Source organism: Eleginops maclovinus, chromosome 22 (genome assembly GCF_036324505.1).
Source record: "Eleginops maclovinus isolate JMC-PN-2008 ecotype Puerto Natales chromosome 22, JC_Emac_rtc_rv5, whole genome shotgun sequence".
Lineage (NCBI taxonomy): Eukaryota > Metazoa > Chordata > Actinopteri > Perciformes > Eleginopidae > Eleginops > Eleginops maclovinus.
This window is the reverse complement of record NC_086370.1, coordinates 1,376,859-1,390,087: the sequence shown is the minus strand read 5'-3', so window position 1 is coordinate 1,390,087 and position 13,229 is coordinate 1,376,859. Positions and strand designations below refer to the sequence as shown.

General features: G+C 39.7%; 1 protein-coding gene across 2 annotated transcripts; it reads right to left on the bottom strand.

Annotated features, from left to right (window-relative positions):
• Positions 1–7,476: 7,476 nt before the first annotated feature.
• calhm3 (calcium homeostasis modulator 3) lies at positions 7,477–12,374 on the bottom strand. 2 transcript variants are annotated; one of them, XM_063874522.1, is made up of 5 exons: positions 12,256–12,374; positions 11,820–12,159; positions 10,425–10,552; positions 10,203–10,330; positions 7,477–8,528 (listed from the first exon to the last, which is right to left on the bottom strand). In XM_063874522.1, the coding sequence occupies exons 2-5, from the start codon at positions 12,104–12,106 to the stop codon at positions 8,079–8,081; spliced, it is 993 nt and encodes a 330-aa protein (XP_063730592.1). In that variant the 5' UTR covers positions 12,107–12,159; positions 12,256–12,374; the 3' UTR covers positions 7,477–8,078. The 2 variants fall into 2 exon arrangements, with proteins under 2 accessions (XP_063730592.1, XP_063730591.1); XM_063874521.1 differs by having other exon boundaries at positions 11,820–12,328.
• Positions 12,375–13,229: the final 855 nt, after the last annotated feature.

Sequence of the window (13,229 nt, the reverse complement as noted above, 5' to 3'; positions counted from 1 at the left end):
TATTTATTTCTTGTTTCTCCTCCCTCTGTTTCTTTCTCCCTATCTCCCCCGGGCGCTGCAAAATAGCTGCCCACTGCTCCTAGTACTAGGATGGGTTAAATGCTGAGGAAAAATTTCACTGTGTGTGCTCTGCTGTGTGCATGTACAGTGGGGCAAAAAAGTATTTAGTCAGCCACCAATTGTGCAAGTTCTCCCATTTAAAAAGATGAGAGAGGCCTGTAATTTTTATCATAGGTATACCTCAACTATGAGAGACAGAATGGGGGAAACAATCCAGAAAATCACATTGTCTGATTTTTAAAGAATTTATTTTCAAATGATTGTGGAAAATAAGTATTTGGTCAATAACAAAAGTTCATCTCAATACTTTGTTATATACCCTTTGTTGGCAATGACAGAGGTCCAACGTTTTCTGTAAGTCTTCACGAGGTTTTCACACACTGTTGCTGGTATTTTGGCCCATTCCTCCATGCAGATCTCCTCTAAAGTAGTGATGTTTTGGGGCTGTCGCTGGGCAACACAGACTTTCAACTCCCTCCAAAGATTTTCTATGGGGTTGAGATCTGGAGACTGGCTAGGCCACTCCAGGACCTTGAAATGCTTCTTACGAAGCCACTCCTTCGTTGCCCTGGCGGTGTGTTTGGGATCATTGTCATGCTGAAAGACCCAGCCACGCTTCATCTTCAGTGCCCTTGCTGATGGAAGGAGGTTTTCACTCAAAATCTCACGATACATGGCCCCATTCATTCTTTCCTTTACACGGATCAGTCGTCCTGGTCCCTTTGCAGAAAAACAGCCCCAAAGCATGATGTTTCCACCCCCATGCTTCACAGTAGGTATGGTGTTCTTTGGAAGCAACTCTGCATTCTTTCTCCTCCAAACACGACGAGTTGAGTTTTTACCAGAAAGTTCTATTTTGGTTTCATCTGACCATATGACATTCTCCCAATCCTCTTCTGGATCATCCAAATGCCCTCTAGCAAACTTCAGACGGGCCTGGACATGTACTGGCTTAAGCAGGGGGACACGTCTGGAACTGCAGGATTTAAGTCCCTGGCGGCGTAGTGTGTTACTGATGGTAGCCTCTGTTACTTTGGTCCCAGCTCTCTGCAGGTCATTCACTAGGTCCCCCCGTGTGGTTCTGGGATTTTTGCTCACCGTTCTTGTGATCATTTTGACCCCACGGGGTGAGATCTTGCGTGGAGCCCCAGATCGAGGGAGATTAGCAGTGGTTTGTATGTCTTCCATTTTCTAATAATTGCTCCCACAGTTGATTTCTTCACACCAAGCTGCTTACCTATTGCAGATTCAGTTTTCCCAGCCTGGTGCAGGTCTACAATTTTGTCTCTGGTCTCCTTTGACAGCTCTTTGGTCTTGGCCATAGTGGAGTTTGGAGTATGACTGTTTGAGGTTGTGGACAGGTGTCTTTTATACTGATAACGAGTTCAAAAAGGTGCCATTAACACAGGTAACGAGTGGAGGACAGAGGAGCCTCTTAAAGAAGAAGTTACAGGTCTGTGAGAGCCAGAAATCTTGCTTGTTTGTAGGTGACCAAATACTTATTTTACAGAGGAATTTACCAATTAATTCATTAAAAATCCTACAATGTGATTTCCTGGATTTCTTTTTCTCATTTTGTCTCTCATAGTTGAGGTATACCTATGATAAAAATTACAGGCCTCTCTCATCTTTTTAAATGGGAGAACTTGCACAATTGGTGGCTGACTAAATACTTTTTAGCCCCACTGTATGTGACAAATAAAGAGGGTTTCATCCTCCGATTCTATCTATCTATCTATCCTGTGTACAGTATATGTGTACCGTTTTCTCTCTCTCCCTCTCTCTCTGTCACGTGTGTCTGCTCTCTCTCTCTCTCCATCTCGTGTGTGTATGTTGTTTTCTCTCTCTCCCTCTTTCATCTGTGTGTGTGTGTGTGTGTGTGTGCTGTTCTCTCTCTCTCTCTCTCCATCTCCTGTGTGTGTGTGTGTGTGTGTGTGTGTGTGTGTGTGTGTGTGTGTGTGTGTGTGTAACCGGTGGACTTTCGTATTCTCTGCGTTGTGTGTTGATTAATACGCTGCAGGCCATTAATGTCTTTGGAGGCGATCTCCGTTTATTTCTGACGGCGAAAAGGGGAACAACAAAATCCTTTCGTCAATCACACTTGTGTACTTCAAGCCTCTCTCCCATGTAGTACAACAGCAAAAGGGGCATGGTACATTAAAACATGGAAAACATACCTGACGGCGAAAAGGGGAACAACAAAATCCTTTCGTCAATCACACTTGTGTACTTCAAGCCTCTACGCAAATCAAACAACACAGGAATATGTTAGAATATTACAAAGCAAGTCAAAGCTGTAAAACAAATTCCATAAACCTAGCTTAACAGCGTAAGTTACTACAACCACAATGTCGCTTACCTCTCCCATGTAGTACAGCAAAAGGGCAGAGGTAGCGTGGGAAACACCCCTTTATAGGAGGGTAACCCCCAAAAGTGGTCGTAGGGGTACATAAGTTGAGTCTCACTAGTTCCTCATGTCAGGTTAAAACACAGATTTTGGGTAATTATAACACTAAATATTACTAAATATTACATGACATATTACTGCTATAATTGACCCTGTTACATGTGTGCACTGGTTCTCTGTGTTGTTAATAAAGATGTACTGAAATGTTTAACACCTTGTGCTTTCCATTGCACATATGTGACTGAACTGCTGGGGGGAGAGCAGTATGTCTCCTGTTCAGTGGTCTTGCCAGCCTTATGCCACTTGTTCAGAGTTATGGAGCCCTGATCCAGTTTATTTTCTGATGTTCAAGAAGGCCTTTACCACAGACCTAGCTCAACGGAAGGATAGCACCAACCTCAAATGGCTGAAGATCACAAATGCCCTTGACCCTACGTTTAAAGACCTTAAGTGCCTTCCAAAAGATGAAAGGAGTGAGGTGTGGGCTTCAGTACGTGACCTGATGATGAGAGAGACACGTGCACAACAACCACCTGCTGAGACAACAGAGGAGCCATCACCAAAGAAGAGGAGGAGGATGTCCATGTTGCTGTGTTCTTCTGATTCAGATACAGATGACGAGGAGGAGTCCATAGAGCATTGTCTGGATCGCTACAAAGCAGAGCCAAAAATGGAAAAAAACTATACTCAAAAAATCATGTCCCCAGTTTTCATGTCACTACCGAAACACAAAAGTTTTAGTCCATTGGCTGAGCCTGGTTTTTAGCCACACCCCCTGCATTTTGGATTGGGAAGTGTTACAGCATCTCAGACCTTCATGGCTGAATGGTAAGTAGCAGAATCCCATACTTTTTATATAAATGTGTTCCAAAGTCTGAAAATCGGCATGTAACCATAGGAATTGTCACTATCAAACACATATTCTCTTCAATTAAGAGAACTTTTGGGGGTTTTATGCAAAATATTATGTTTTTATGAGTGTACCCCTCTTCAAAGACATGTATGCTAGCCATGTGCTTGCTAGCATTCTTTAGTTATGCTCAAAGTTAGCTAGAATTGTCACTACCGACACAGTCACTACCGAAACATATGGTAAAGTTTCGGTAGTGACATGATTATTTTGGTAGTGACAAAATTGAATGGTAAGAAGTAGTTCAATCCCATCATTTTAAAATAAATGTGTTGTGTGGACTAAATGGTAAACATGTAGATAATGCTGATTTCTATCTGAAATTGTTCAGGGGAGAACCAAAATGCCAAAACAAATGAGAAAAAGTGGAGCAGAGAGGCTGAGAGAATACAGGAAAAGAGTGAGGGATGATCCAGTGAAACACGAAGAATATTTAAGGAAGGAAAGAGAAAGAAATAGGAAACGAAGAGAAGAGGGAAAGTTGAAATGTATCCGCGATTTGTCCAACAGGGAGCAAAGGAAGGTCAGGAAATCATGGAGGAAAAGACAGCAAAAGCACAGGGTGTTGGCGAAAAGACAGAGCGAGATGGAGACATTTTGCAGGGCTTCAACACCACCAAGCACTTCTAGTGAGGCTGATCAGACACCAGAGCCTAGGCCTGCAGATCAGAAAAGGAGAAGGGCAAAAACCTCTAACTATAGAAAATTACAGAAACTAGAGCAGAAGGTCAAAGACGTGCAGCGAAGAGAAGCAACATTTTAAAAAAAGATGTCAGAGGTTAAAATTGAGGTTGACATCAGACAAGTCATATTGTTTCCCAAGAACAAAAACTAATAATGATGTAAAGCAGCACAGAGTTCCTGCTCATATTAGAAACACTCTGCTATTTCACAATACACTTATGCACCAAATGGAGAAAAAATACAAGTCTGTCAACTATAAACAAAAGCATGCATTTAGAAGAGCTGTCTCAGATAGGTTTCTCAGAAAATACAAACTTGTAAATTTGCTCAGAAAAACAGTAGGTATCTCCCACAAAGTCTACAACAAGACTGTAGACAAGCCACAGTCCAGGTTCAACTATCAGAGAAGTGGAAATAAAAAGACCATGGACATAGTCAAGATGTTCTTAAGTCGAGATGACAATAGTCGGGCATCAGCGGGGAAGAATGAAACAATCACAAGATTCAAAAAGAAGAAACAAAAGAGGTTCCTCTCTGACTCAATGCTAAATTTGCATCAGAAGTTGATGCTGGAGATGCCTCATTTGAAGCTGTCCTATTCGCTTTTCTGCAGGATAAAACCTTTTTGGATTGTTGCCCCAAACATCAACAACAGGGAGACATGTGTCTGCAAATTGCATGACAATGCCCAAATGAAAGCAGACAGGCTCACGCCTGTGTGTGTATATATATATATATATATATATATATGTGTGTATATATATATATATATATATATGTGTGTATATATATATATATATATGTGTGTATATATATATATATATATATATACTATGTGTAGAGGACCCTAATCTGTCGAAAAAAAGTTGAAACAAACAACAGGTCCGGAAGGAAAGGGAAGAAAAATAAAGTCGAAAAATTACAATTGTAAAAAGGGGAAAAAATTACAGTAGAAAAAAAGTGAAAAAAACGACAGTTTCTAAAAAATAATTTCTTTTAAAAATACTGTGTTCCTAAAACACTACACTACAAGTAAAAGTCCTGCTTTCAAAAATGTTGTAAAACCCAAAATTCTTAACATCAGCTTAGATGTACTTAGTTGCATTCCAACACTGTTATTATTTAGATACATTAGAACCTAAGATTTAAGTTAAGCAGATCACTTATTTTGTTGTAAAATTCACACTAAACATATTTCCTCAATATGTATTCCTCAAGGTGTGTTATTAAGATAAAGTGACTTCAATAAGATTTACTTAACAAATGTATGCATTTAAGAATTGCAGAATTAGGATAATTTTTCAAATGTTATATATTCTTATTCTATAATGCCCTCAGTTCAAATTAATATTACTTTGTTGAGGTTCTTGTTAAAACTGTTGTTCTTTAAAGATGCCAATCCAAACAGAAGACAGAGACAGATACAACCTTATCAGATTGATGTTTTTATAAAACATAGACTTGCAATGGTATATAGTCATGCATCTCAAGCTTCTGCAAAGTCCTGAAGTGGTAAATGTGACTCAGCCTTTTAAACCCATGTTTACTATTGAGTGTGATGGCATTTCAGGTAAAACTGGTATAAAAATGTGGGAGTCTAAAATATAAAACAATCATTTAACATTTAAGGCTGAGAATTGAATCTGTGTCAGTTGTCTGCAAAGCAAAGAGTCATGACTGCCCTTTAGTGCTCTGTGATATAAAACATGTTCTGTCGATGACCAAATACCTACCAATCAGCTAAACAGTACTGAGTTTACAATTATGTAGAGTGGAGGATTATGTACAGTGGAGGAAATAATTATTTGATCCCCTGCCAATTTATTTAGTTTAACAACTTACAAACAAATGAACAATGTTTATGGTAGGTTTATTTTAACAGTGAGAGACAGAATATAAAAAAATAAAAAGAAACAAGAAATGTAGATTAAAAACAAAATATAAATTGATTTGCATTAAATTCGGGGAAAATAAGTATTTGATCTCCTTGCAACCAACAAAAATTCTGGCTCCCAAGGACCGGTTAAATAAGTCTTCTCGCTTTAAGAAAGAACTCCTGATGTCAACTCTTTACCTGGATAAAAGAGAGCTGTCCACAGTCAATAAATCAGATTACAACCTCTCCACAATGGGAAGACCAAAGACATCTTGTGATCATGGTGGAACTAATGTCTAAGGACATCGGGGGCAAGATTGTAAACCTGTACAAGGCTTGAATAGGCTACAAAACCATCAGCAAGCAGCGTGGTGAGAAAGAGACAACTGGTTTGATTATTAGAAGATGGAAGAAGCACAAAATGACCATCAATCGCTCTCAATCTGGGTCTCCATGATCTAAGATCTCACCTCTTGGGGCATCAATGATCATGAGAAAGGTAAAGGGTGAGCCAAGAACTACACAGGAGGGAGTTGTTAATGATCTCAAGTCAGCTGGGACAACAGTCAGCAAAAAAACTATTGGTAACACACTGCACCATAATGGATTAAAATCCTGCACTGTCCTTGCTCAAGAAGGCACATGTAGACCGTCTGAAGTCTGCCAGTGAACCTCTGAATGATTCAGAGAAGACTTACGAGAAGGTGATGTGGTCAGATGAGACCAACATCAACATCTTAGGCATCAACTCGACATGTCGTGTTTAGAGGAAGAGAAATGCTTACTATTACCCCAAGAACACCATCCCCAGCGTCAAGCACTGAGGTGGAAGCATTATGCTTTGCGGGGGTTTTTCTGCTAAGGGGACAGGGCGGTTCACTGCATCGAGGGGATGATAGAGAGGGCCATGTATCTTAGAATATTGGCTGATAACCTCCTTCCCCTAAGGTATGCTTTGCAAGGGGATCAAATACTTATTTCCCCAATTAAATGCATATTAAATTTTTTTTTTTTTAATGTACATTTCTGGATTTTCTTTTTTGATATTCTGTCTCTCACATAAAAATTACAGAGTGTTCAGTTCTTTGTAAGTGGGTAAACTAACTAAATTGGCAGGGGATCAAATTCGTATTTCCTCCACTGTATCTTCATAGCAGACTTTATACAAAGTAAAAATTTAACATTTGTGAGTCTGTACACTAATGTGCAGGTCAATAAGTCTGTGTGAGTAAGTTCCAAGTCAACAACCTGAATGCAAAACCAGCAGCACCACACCCTGACAGTCAAATTACCATGGAAAACTGCCAGCCTCTAAGAGCAGCCGTGTGCAGTCCTCTAAGAGCCAATCGTTTTTTTATTCATTCCTGTTTCTTAATTTTTGTGTGTGTGTGTGTGTGTGTGTGTGTGTGTGTGTGTGTGTGTGTGTGTGTGTGTGTGTGTGTGTGTGTGTGTGTGTGTGTGTGTGTGTGTGTGTGTGTGTGTGTGTGTGTTTTAACACATCGTACAGAAAACAAGCCGTGGTAAATAGCGTATGTTCTATATATCGCCCAACCCCACGTGTTTTTTATGTATTGATTGATTGTGTGCCTCCAGATTCAGATTTTCAGTCAGATGCCGTCCGTCTTGGATCTATTGATAGATCACTGCTATCTGCGGGGATAGCAGTACATTGATCTGGATGAACTGAGGGAGCTCCTCAGAGCCAGAGGCACGGAGAATTAAGACAGCACCACTTAAATGTTAAGATGATGTGAAGGAGAAACAACAGTAGCTCTCAACAGTGTATAGTAACGTCTGTCTGTCTCCCTTTGTCTCGATCAGGAAGGTGAAAGCATCGAGGGGGGAGGTGATTATGTGTTATGTGTTATGTATTATGTGGAGCTTATACTGGATCGCAGCGACATGCCGGGTGTGTGTTTTTTTTTGGCTTCTGGGTGTAATCCCTGCATGTCTGTTTTTGTCCTGATACTGCATCTTATTTACACTAACATTTCAGTAGTAACATCATTTAATTCATATATTTTTTTAATTCATGCAAAAGCTCCTTTTGGTGAAAGAAGATCAGGAGATGTAAATGAAAGCTTGGCTTCATTAGTAAGTAGACCTTTAGCTACCGGCAGCTTTACATCTCCGAATGTGTCCTAGACATCTGAGTATAAAGTCCTCCCGCCTCTGTCCTCCCAGGTAACACAGGTCCTGGGTCTGTGTGCCATTCTGGTGACGTCCAGTTCTGGTTTACTGTGGTACCACTTGTTAAGCAGCTGGTCCATCTGCTCCTGCTTCGACACCCCATGAAGTCTCTCCTCTTCTTCATCCTCCCATTCCTCTCTGACGTTTGTGAGGAAAAGCGGGTGCGGGAGACGGAGTATGGTGTCCTCCCTCATGTCCTCGAAGAACTGCACTACGCACTTCCGGGCGAAGTCACGAGCGTGCAGGACACAGGTTTCCTCAAAGAGCTTTTGCTCCACGTCCAGGTAGTTGCTCCAATAGCGTGTCTGAAGAGAGGTGGCGTGGTCATCGAAGTAGGGCTTGATGAGGCGTCCCATTGCTCCAAGTACAATCAGGAAAAGTAGGATGGACCAGCCAACTGCCTAGACATGGCAAGCAAAATTAGTCACACAAAGCAACTACCATAGTCAGCTGTTGATCATACTGACACATATGGTGGAAGGAATGGTAAAAGGACTCTGTCCAGTCTTTACGCTCTCAGTGCTTTTACATATACAGATATACAGAGGCTGGCATGCAAGGTGTCTCCTGATCAAGGAGGGTAACATTCATATATTCACACAACATTAGCATTGGGAGCAACTTGGAGTTAAGTATGTTGCCCAAGGATACATCGACACGTTCACTGCAGAGGCTGAGAATGAACTGCACTGGAGACCATTGTGTGGGAGTGTGTGTGTGTGTGTGTGTGTGTGTGTGTGTGTGTGTGTGTGTGTACTTACACCCAAACAAAAGCCTTTGATTTGCTGATAATTATGACAACATTTTCTTTCGAATGACTAACACTGCAGCCTCAAATGCTTAATAAATATAGTTGTATTGGATTGGATTAGTTATTCGAATCTGAAACCAACTTTTTATTCATCAAGTTAAATGATTGGGTTTCCATTTTGTGTAGTCTGAATTAAACTAATTGTACATACCCACATGCACATTGTTATTGATTGCTGTGGTTGCTCTTCCTTCCTCCTCTACTGACTATGGAGAAATCCCTCCATAACCGTTCCAATGGAAGTGATGGACAAAAAATCCACAGACCTATCAGAAAATCTATTTCAGAGTCCATCTGCAGCATTAACCATTTGAATTTACAAAACTATGGGTAGTTTCATAACTCAAAAGGTTCAAAACCCCCTCTTGCATTTCCATCAGTTAGAAAATTCTAAAGTTGTCCACCAGAAAGCACTAACAAGTTAATGTTTCAGCTTTTGTTCATACAGTGGGTTCAATTTTTGTCAAGTAACTTAACATTTTTTTGTAATATAAATTATAATTATAAATATTATAATTATTATTATTATTATTGTTAATAATAATAATAATAATAATACCATATTTGGTACCACTTAGTACAATATAGACTATCCTTATAAAGGATTCATAACAAAGGTTTATAATTAGGATATTAATTAGGTTGTAAACACTTTATTAATCAGTAAGAACCATTTATAAAACAGTTCTAACATAGTTCTCATACATCAACACAGGCTCACTATTTGGCTAGATGACTAAGCCTTATATTGGCTACCTAGCTTACTTCTTCTTCATCAGCCAACACCCTTGGTATCTGTTATTCCCTGAGTTAAATCTCCCCCCCATTCTTCCCCCCATCCATCTTGGCATCTCTTTTCTTATAAAAGCTTATTAATGATGTATTCACAACCTAAGTAATAAATGAATTACGAACTATTCGTAAACACTTTTTAAGGGTAGTCTTTTTATAAAGTGGTACCCTAGATTTTTTTTTAACATTTTATAATCATAAACCTAGATAAGGAGCTCTAGGAAATCCAAATGAAGCCCAGTTTGAATGTCAGCCCTTTGGAGCAGGAGCTTATGATTTAACCCGGTACACCTACAAGCTTCAGTTAAGCCTTTATCTTGTACCACAGCACTTCAGTGGCCTCTGGTCAGGCAAGGTTTTTGGTTTAAATTATCCAGAAAACCTTGTCTGAAGGAGCATAAAGCTGTTAGAGGCTTTTCACGAGAATAGAAATACATCAATTCCACCACTCACTGAGGTTGTAACAGCTTACCTGTGAATAGCAGCGAACGTAACGAGAAACTGCTTTGCGGAAAGAGCTGTTCCTGAAGATAATGTCCTCCTTGCAGGGCACTTTGGCCATGATTTTGATCAACTCCAGACCTGTATTGTTGGGCAAACCTGAGGAAACATACCACATGAGATCTGTAACAGTTTAGATTTTAGTTAGAATAATCATTGAATATGTGTTCTCTATGTATAACGTTACTGATACCTGAGAAGAGTGCAGGGTCTACACTAACACTAAAGGCACAGATGAAGATCTTTCCATCCATCAGAGTGACCAGGATCCACACCATGGGGGCCAGCAGGGCCCTCTGGATCATGGCTGAGAACAGGTACCTGAAGGAAGACATTAGTTTCATCCCAAATGCTGATTTGGCCTCCTCGTTTCCCTCACTTTCGTCTTAGCCCCGCCCTCATTGGATGTGAGCGAGGACAGAGTCATCTCTTCCGTGGACAACGAACTTTGTAACATTTTTTTACAGATGCTATTATTATGTGACTGTCAAATATTGAAACAGCTTAATTTTTTAGATTAACAGAGAAATCTTGAACCATATGTTTTTTAATTTATTTTTGACTCAAGCAAAAAAGCATGGTTAGCTGTGACTAATTCATTCTCGAGGTCTTAAATTAAACCTATTGCGTATTCATTATCTTGTGCAGTATATACACTGCCTGGCAAAAAAAAGGTCACAAGCCTGTGGGGGGTTGCTGTAGTTGGTCTGGTCTAGGTTCAGCAACGTTATGTGCCCAAAGAATGAGGTCAGTTGACTACCTGAATATTCTGAATGACTGGGTTATTCCATCAATGGATTTTTGATGCCACAGCTAAAGCGTGCCGTAATCAAAGCTAAAGGCGGTCCAACGAATATTAGAGTGTGTGACCTTTTTTTTTGGCCAGGCAGTGTATTTGAAAAGTTCTAAAAGTTTCATATATCTTCAAGAATTTTTACCAAATCCAGACTTATATTTAAAGGGGTTATTTATATCTTGAGTGATATAACCGTTGCCGAACACTCGTTCACGGCAACTATTGCATGACAGCATCTAGCAATGCGTAACGACTTTTGAAGTTAGTGCTAGCTAGTTATCTACTTTCACTGCAATAGCAGGAGACACTGAATAAAAGTCTACCTGCTTACTGGAATAACTCCTACAATATTACAAGGATTAATAATGTTGTCATTAGGTATTTTGTTTTTAATTCTTTACTACATTTCTTTTTGTTCTACATGTAAATATTATTCAGTTGCTTTGCAACTGAAACACATTTTCTATATGTTGTCTTTGGTTTGAATAAGGTTAGAATAGGTTAATAAGGTTTAAGATCCAAAGCCATAAACAGCAATGATATGGCCAGGACTCCAGAGGATTTCTACTCTAGCTCTGTATTATGACGTAATGACAAGATTAAATGTTGAAAATTCATAAGAACTTTTACCATGTTAATAAATAGTTCAGTTTATTATGCTCTCAAATGAATAATGGAAAGAACTACACATACATTCAAACAATATGATGACCTTGAAAGGATACTAGTTTACAGGGATGTCATTAGAAAAACAATGCTCTGTGAGAGTGTTTTAGTAAATCTTTGACTCACTTAACCACAGCAGGATTTTTGGATCTGTTCCCAATGGGTCTCATCCACTCGTCCATCATGACTCCTGTATGTCTGTTGACTAGGACCCCCAGGAAAAAGAATATGATGGGGGGTACAATCATCACACCTAGAGAGTACAGCTTGTTGTACTGAGGAAGGCATGGGCAGTTAAAGTCAAAACTGGTGTACAGCTTGACGCTGACCAGGGCCAGGATGATACAGATGCCATTAGAGATGGACTCAGAATTGGACTGAAAGTACTGCAGGACTAACTTCAGGCGCTCCATAGATGAGATAGTGTGGGTAATGATCAAAACTGCTCCTGGTCTTTTAATTCCAGCTGTGGTGAAATAGTAATTTATCCAAATTTGTTTAGCTTCTGTAAAAAAATACGCCTTTTAAAATGAAACTTGTTTTAATTGACAATTCACCTTACCTCACAATATAACCCAAACCTTTGTGAAAAGAAGTCTTAAATCCAAATTTAGCAGTCTCAGTAAAAAACCTGATCTACTGCTGGAGTAAGTCAAGGAGTGTATGAACGCATGAATACAGAGCAGGGCACAGAGTGCAGCCACACCCTGCCCCACTGTCACAGGCTCACACAGAGACAAGGACTTCCTGTTTTGGCTCTATTGTATCATGCCTGGGCCTGAAACAGAAATTCAAAGCATATGGGACCGTACAAAGAATCAAGCACTAAAGGGTTTTCAATGTATTACTAAAGGATAATCCCAAATGTTAGTAGTTCAGGCCCTAATTTATAGTTATGATCCAATGGATCTACATTTGTGATTTATACATGTTAATGTTTGTCTGCTCGGGGGTCAGGCCCACTCATCCAGGATTTTGGCCATCCCAGGAGGTTTTCTTATTTTGTATTTATTAATATCATGCTTTTTTGTGGTATGAAAGTCCTAAATGAATTGGCTCAGTTTTTGATTGCAGTGGTCTAGGTGCACCCTCTGCTGGTGATCCACAGGACTGGTTTTCAGTAGGTTTGATTGTGTGTTTTTTCAGATGCTTCAGTTCAGCTGTAAAGCATCTTTCCAGTGCACATCTGGCTAGTTTAGTTTGGCGTTGAGCATTCATATTTCTCCTGGAAAATGGACATTAGAAACTGGTTCATAATCAAAAAAAATGTTCACAAAAAGTAGATGGCAAATCAGCAGATGCAGGGACATTACACAAAATGGAGACAGGTCAGGAAATTGATATTATGTAGCAACATACATATATATATAGTCTGGTGGTCCTGATGCTGTGACGCTTGTTGCTGGGGTGATGGGGGTCACTGGCGCAGCCTGTTTTTAGCAACTCTCCTGTGTTTCTACTTTTCTCTATTCTTTCCAGAACTTTTTACCTTTAATTGTAAGTTTCAGGACACTGTTTTCCAACTATACTAAATAG

Coding starts and splice junctions, on each gene's coding strand:
- calhm3 (XM_063874522.1), bottom strand. CDS start 12,106: ATGGAGCGCCTGAAGTTAGTCCTGCAGTACTTTCAGTCCAATTCTGAG. Junction 10,331..10,424: donor AGACCCTGCACTCTTCTCAG/GTATCAGTAACG, acceptor ATGTTTCCTCAG/GTTTGCCCAACAATACAGGT. Junction 8,529..10,202: donor ACGTTCGCTGCTATTCACAG/GTAAGCTGTTAC, acceptor TGCCATGTCTAG/GCAGTTGGCTGGTCCATCCT.